This window comes from Canis lupus, chromosome 14, assembly GCF_011100685.1.
Source record: "Canis lupus familiaris isolate Mischka breed German Shepherd chromosome 14, alternate assembly UU_Cfam_GSD_1.0, whole genome shotgun sequence".
Lineage (NCBI taxonomy): Eukaryota > Metazoa > Chordata > Mammalia > Carnivora > Canidae > Canis > Canis lupus.
Genome location: NC_049235.1, coordinates 38,286,631 through 38,293,851, shown reverse-complemented (window position 1 = coordinate 38,293,851; position 7,221 = coordinate 38,286,631). Strand labels below are relative to the sequence as shown.

Below are 7,221 nucleotides of genomic sequence, written 5' to 3'. Positions count from 1 at the left end.
TTGCAAAGTATCTTTTCTGGAAACCAGCTTTCCTAATTCACCCACAGTACAGTTGCCTTCACCTGTTGGCCAGCCTGATGGTTCCACCTCCCTTTTCCACTGCAGGCCTCAGGACCGAGCTGTGCCACAGCAGGCGTTGCCTTTCCCACCGGGGCTTCTCTTGCTTGGCTAGCTGGTCCTAGTATCTCATGCCATCTAAGCATAGAAGCCTTTTCTTGTTCCTATATTTTAATCTTCCCTGTTTCTGACATTTTTTCCTTGAGTACATCACCTTTGAAAGCCACCAAATGGCTTGGGCTGGGATAGAGGAAACAGTAATTAGGGGGTTTCCTTGTTAAAGAAGAGAAGAAGGTGAAAAATTTATATATTTATTTTGGTGGAAAAACTAAATGTTATTACAGGCTTTTTACAAAGATTATTAGCATTTAAAAAGCTAATCAGATATCCTCCATATTTTATTATTTCTAAACCTTAATTCTATCTATAAATGAAACACTACATATTTTTGCAATTATTAAATATTTATTTTTATATATACAAAAATATTTTACTTGGAATATACAATCTCACATGTTGAACATTTCAATAGTTTTTGTTTAGGACAGCATATGGAAATAAGTGAAAAGAAATTTATAGGGATAGTTTCTGAAAAATCAATACTTAATTGTAATGTAAGGAAAATTATTTTTACAAGGACAGCAGTGATGTTTCTTTTATACAGGAACTAGTAGTACAATTATTTGGAAAGCAGTAGCAATTAAATTTTATTTTTAAACTTTTTCATCAGAAACATAACTTTAGCAGCTTGTTCAGCTTTTAATTTTAGATTGCTGACAAGCATTTTGCCCATTAAAAAAAAAAAGTTCTATAATTATTTCAAAGACTAGAGGTTAAAAAGAACATGCATTTGTGTTCAAAATTAAAGATATACCAAACTGAAATGGAAAAAAAAAATCCCCAAAGCAAGGTTTTCACATCAAATACTCCCCAGGCTCTAAGAGAACTCAACATGCAGAAAACTACACTTGCTGCTGAACCCTAGTGTTCATTCTTCTCCAGCAAAACCCTAGATCCCACTTCCTTAAAAATCGATGTTACCAAAGAAACAGGAGTTGGCAGTTTTTAAAAGTGTACACATGGCCAAAGGAATATTTATCTTGTATTTAAATTACGGTTGGAGATGAGCTATTCCTCAAACCTGGTTCCACCTGAAACTATGAAGGCATTCCTCATTTGGACCACGTTTACCAGAACGAGCTTTAGGTCTTCAAAGCAATGTTTCTAAACTACTGCCTGCCTCTCATATTTAAGATGAAAACCACATATTTTAACTGGTGAGGACTTCTGTTTTGACAGTGATCATTTATAGCTGAGGAATTTTGAATGCTCTGTTTTTTTCCACTTCCTCTAAGCTTCTGGCCACTTCGACTGATATGAGGAAAGCCAAATTTCAGGTATGGCCTGTTGTATATGTAAGTTTCTACCTCCAGCTTGCTGTTGCTTTAGTGCAACAAAGACATCTAGTTCCAACTTTTAAAATAAGACCTTGTGGCTTCTGCTTTGTGGAAGCAACAATACCTATTCAGTGGGACTCAAGACAGGTTTATAAACATTGAATCATTCACCCTCCCAAGTACGTAGCAGCATTTATATTCACTCTAGAGGTGATCATTCAGTTTGTGCTGGGAATTAGAAAACAGTAAAAACTAGTATAGGAAAAAAGAAAAAGGGAAGAACTGTCACTTCTGGCTGATTCTGGTGTGTGGAGGCAAGTCAGATTTATCACAGCGCTGCGTTATCGGCCAACGGCGGTGAAGCAATTAGAAAGAGAATGCAACTAAGATGTCATGTTGGATTCAAGATCCACTAACTGGAGCTAACATTTCTCCCTATAAAGAAACAGACACTTTTAAAACTTAATACCATCGGTTAAACACTAGGGCTGTGGTGATAAATTTCAGGCATAAGAACTAAGGTAGGGAGAGTTAAGGGGCAAAGATCAGAATGTCTTGGGTGTCAGAGTACTGGATTGCTCACATTTCATTTGATATGAGAATTTGTTAAAGGTTTGGCTTTAAGAGTGGATTCTCAATGAACATGGACCTCCTGACTAAGGTCACAAGAGAGAACAACAGACCCTCCTCAGAGCTGTTTTGAAACTGGAGGTAGAATTATTGAAAGGTGTGTACCATTTATTATGCTACCTCTGAAAGAGAAACACTTTAAAAGAACTAAAAGATAAGCAACCTCAATATAAGTGAATATGTATAATAAACACATAAAAGTAGCCTAAGAAGGATTTTTCAGTCTAGCATTTATCACATTAGTCACAAATTACTTCTTGTAATTTAAGGTGAAGACAAATATATAAGCTAGCCTTACTCAACTGGTGGAATATTAAAAGGAAAATATAAATTCTATCAAAGGTCGCATGGTCAGAATCAGAATCTCAATTAGTAGAAGTAGTACACCATCTCTATTTTTAACAGATTATTTTTAAAGAAAGTGCAATGTACTGCAAAAGTGGTACAAACCATGCTTTAAAGTTTTTACCTTAGAAATATCAGTTTCACTTTTTAGTGTATTAAAGATTCATTTTTGATTCTGTGCACTAAACCATTCCAGGAATACAAAAAGTAACATAATGAATTATGGGAAATACTAAAAAATGAATAAAACTTGAAGCTAACAAAAATGTAATTCAAAAACAATCTTACCTTTTAAGAATTATAGAATTATCTTCTTCAAATACAGAGTATACTCAAAAAATGATGCTGAATTTATTAGTTGACTATATTCTTAAAAGTTTGTGAATATTCACTTGTACTATATACAATAATCCTATTATTTAAGATCCTAAATTTTGCTCAAGAACTTAAAATACATTACAGATGTTATTACATGAATTCTTACAGCAAATCCATTGGAACAAGAGGAGGGCAGTTACCATAATCTCTAAGCCTGAACCATATCACAAATTCATTTGAAAGTTTAAGTTATTTCCCAAGATGCTGCCATCTAGAACTCTGTCCTTTTTGCTTAGGGAAATTAAGTTATAATAATTTTCTGAGCTTAATTTCATCATATTTTTCAGAAAGGAGATTAGTATCTGCCTCAAAGTAAAACTAGAGCCTTATAAAACAATGTGAAAACTTTCAGAATGTCTAAGAATTTGGGAGTAAACATTTAAGAACACTAGCTATAGTTACATGGGTGAACATATTTAGTTTTATTATTCATGTATTTTGGGAGAATGTTACATATTATACATATGGCTATATATATATTATATATACGGTGACTCAGACATTTAAAAAATGACCTATATATGTACATAAAAGTTCAGGATTTCTTTTTCCATATTTAGTAAAAAGATTCATTACTACAAAATTATTGGCTCCCTAGCCTGTGATTTCTGGAAAATGGAGTGTTGTTTCAGAAGTCATAAAAGTACGATGTTAAGTAATCAATCACTATTTTGACCAATTTTCAAAACTTTTATGTTCAAATATTTACCAGTTCAAATTAATTGTACCTAACTCCATGGCTATCCATCTTAAAAATCAACTCCAACCACCGGATAGGACACTTGTTGTTTTATGTAACAGTAAGTACATAGTTAATCAATTTTTAAAGCAAAGATCATCTTTTATTGCCATTGGGATAGTACGGTCAAAGCAGTTAGTATGTGGCCATAATCTATAATGCTATGCTATTGTATTTTATTGCTAATTTGCATTATATCCTAAATTTGTGTTAATAACCAATTTACTCTTTTAAAGAAAACTTGTCCTGATAAGCTACTAAAAGTAAATTTACTAGATTCTAGAATCTAGGGTTCAGGCTACTATTGCTGTAATCATACTGGGTTTATGATAGAATTTCTATTTTAGAAAGCTATATTCAGCAACTGTATAGTTAAGAATTGGCAAAAGTAAAAGTCCTGATGTATTAGATATTTGATAATATACAAATACCAAACAGAAATTAAGACCGCATAATCAACACATGGCTGGAATAAAAGTGAAACTCTACTTGTAATGTATCACATATATTCCACTAGTTATAGTGTAACATGACTTATCCAGGAACATCACCTCTACTGGTATTTGTACATTTGAAAATCAAAAATATATACGTATATACTATAGACATGCCCTGAATGCTGATGTGGACACTCTCTGTCCACAAAGAATCCTCAGGTGCATTAATGTATTGGCACATGTTTTCCAAATGCATGTGCACGTGCATGTGTATCTTAACTATTACCAATTGTTCAGCATCATTTTAAACTGTTTTCTCTTCAGGAAAGCTAATTATTTTAGATATTTCCCATATGAGAAGTTCACACTTCACTGATTACAATACTCTCATTGCCTCGGGAGAACCCTGGGGCCTCTGGAATGCCTTGACCCAACAGAGCTCTACCAGGTCCAGCAGACTCAGATGGGACTTCACTTTCAAGTTCAATGACTCTACTGAGATACAGTGAACTTTTCTGAATTTATTCTCTTCAGTTCTGGCATCTAGACTGAAATAAACTAAACAGCATTATTTCTTTTTATATCATGGAGGATCTAGTATATATTAAGTAGTTAGTCATGAAAACCATTTATAATAGAAATCCTTTAAGTGTAGACTATTTTCTACATAATATGCATCTTATACCATATGAGAAGGCTAAAAATATTAATGTAAAAATCATCTCCATTATGTCACGACAGTTGAGATATTTTGTGGTTATTAAACTTCTTGTGCTGCTACAATGATCCCAAAGCTGTTCAAAGAGGCTCCGTGCAGCAGCATGAAGGCACACCGCAGAAGACCGCACATTTCCTGAGAACATGGAAATGAAATTTCTCTTAAAATTTACAGTGTTGAAACACTAAGTCATGACGCTGTGCTTTGATTCAGGTTGCTTTGAGAAGCCAAGAATTTGATGTAAATATATGTGGTTTAAAAGTTACCAAAGTTATTAAAAGGGTATAATCCATTTTACCACTAATTACCTATTCTAGGACAAGGAACATGGATTCGTGCTCTGGATATGAAACTCTAGAATAAAAAAATACCTACACATTTCCAATCTTAACAATACAGCAACTTGGGTGTTTTGTTTCAAGATTTAAAGCAATGTGTGCATATAAGTGCTTATTGCCATGTATTTTCTCTTCCCTCTAAGCTCTTCCTGGCTGGTGTTCCAGGTGATAGCTTGGCTGAGGAGACAACAAATTCAACAACCAGGTGCCTGGTCTACCACAGACAATGATGATCAATCACAAGCACCTAACCCTGTAGATGTGAATACTGTTCCTGTGAAAAACTGGCAGCAATATAAAAGATGGCTAACTTAGTTTAATGATGAGCTACATCTGTACATATGTTTGAGGAATTTATACCATCCAAGAATCCCAAAGGAAGATATTAAACTGAGATGAATTTTTAAAATCTGAATATGTTAATGCATCTAAAGAGCTGTTTTCTATTAAACCAAAAGGTGTATTTCCTAACAGAAACGTAAAAAAAATATATAAAGCCTTACATAATATATATTATATAATACATACAATGTACATATTATATAATGTATATATATTATATAGAAAAAACAGCTGACAATCATTTCCAAATCTCATAAGTTGTTCAATGGATTTGGTTCTCAACACAACAGATTTAACAAATCTACTAACAATCACATCACACTTCAAAAGCACGCCAATTGTTCACAAAATCCCCCACTTGGCAAACTTAGAGGCATTTTAAAGCATCACAGAAATTTGCAGAGGCATGATACATTTGCTGACCATATCCCAGTAAAAACCTGTCAAAAGCAGTAGGATCATTTTTGTCAAATTTCTACACGTGAAAATCAACTTTTTATGTGTCATTTTGCTATGTTACATGATAAGGCACTCTCTTAGCCTGCATGGTCTTACTTGCTGTGTACACATTCACTTGGCCTCAGCCTGTCATAGCAACAAATGAGAGTGCAAAGTATTGCTGTTCACTTTTCCCCTCAAGATGGAAATGAAGGGGAAAAAACCAATATATCTGCCTAAGTTAGAATGGATAGCCATGTATCTCTGAAACAATGAAACCATGTAGTGTTGAGCAGACTTCTGCTGTCAGACTTGGAAGGTACTGACATTCTGTACCTTGGAAGGTTCTGCTTCTGTAAGAATTTATATTAGGAAAGAAGGCCAATAACTACTGTTTTTTCCTAATAAGAGTAATTGACCCTTCACTAAATACTGAACTAAAGGACAGCTTTACAAAACTATTTCAAGTATTCATTATCACAGTGAAAATGGGAGACCAATGCGAGAATGAAGGATTTGAAAATTCCTTTGATGAAAAAGGCAAGGGTACTAAATCAAAACATATACAAAATGCTTCAACGCATTTCTTTATGTGGTATGAATAGAAAGATTATCCATAAAAAGTTAGAAAAATTAAGATAAATTATATATTAGTACACCTTCCCAACCACATTTTATATAAAAATTCAGAATAGTGTACTGGTATTTCAGTCTACACAATAAAAATGCCTGAACTTGGCAGATATCTTCTATCTGTGCATGTATTTTCTCAGTAGAAGGCTTATTTTTTGCAGTCACTTTTAAAAAGTTTTATTTCCATTATGAACCTATTGAATCATCAGTAAACCCAGCTGATTGGGACCCACTGTGGCTCCATTCTCAGCTTCTCTATGGCAGTTTGTAGTTTCTCAAAGGCTTTGTCTAGATTGTCGTTTACGATGATCAAATCAAAATAGTGGTTGTACGCTCTTTGAATCCGTGCACTTTCGTCCACTGTTTTCTTCAAGTCAGAGTCCTGTCAAAGAATGTTAAAAGGAAATGTTTCTATCACAATGTGTATTTACTTGCTTAAACACCAATTCAAAGTGAACATAAGTACGTTGGACTTTTGTTTATGGTGATTCTGACATTAATGCTCAAAATCTAATCTATACAGTGTTAAAACAGACATTACCATCTGTTCATATCCTAGTCTTTCCAGCGGTGTTCATGTTTGCTTTATGAGTATTCTGTATCTTCTGTTTCACTGATCTTAGGATAAGACTCCTAATTATTGCTGACAATAATCTTAGGGTGAAATCTAAGGTAATAAAAGAGTTATTGCAGTTTCCAGCCCAAATCTATCATGCTTTTCAAATGATTTTTTAAAAATTTGCATGTATATGTTCTATTACTAGAAAAA

At 33.7% G+C, this 7,221-nt stretch overlaps 1 protein-coding gene and 1 long non-coding RNA gene across 7 annotated transcripts in view; one reads left to right on the top strand and one right to left on the bottom strand.

Annotated features, from left to right (window-relative positions):
- Positions 1 to 599: 599 nt before the first annotated feature.
- Positions 600 to 6,569, top strand: LOC111098800. The gene is made up of 2 exons (XR_005369544.1): positions 600 to 1,454; positions 5,183 to 6,569. It is a non-coding gene; the product is annotated as an uncharacterized LOC111098800 (long non-coding RNA).
- MPP6 (membrane palmitoylated protein 6) overlaps positions 2,478 to 7,221 on the bottom strand; it is a 111,265-nt gene continuing 106,521 nt past the window's right edge. For all 6 annotated transcript variants that reach the window (XM_038557130.1, XM_038557129.1, XM_038557131.1 and 3 more), the window contains one exon: positions 2,478 to 6,834. In XM_038557130.1, coding sequence (XP_038413058.1) covers positions 6,658 to 6,834 — 177 coding nt within the window. In that variant the 3' untranslated portion in view covers positions 2,478 to 6,657. The remainder of the gene's footprint in view (positions 6,835 to 7,221) is intronic.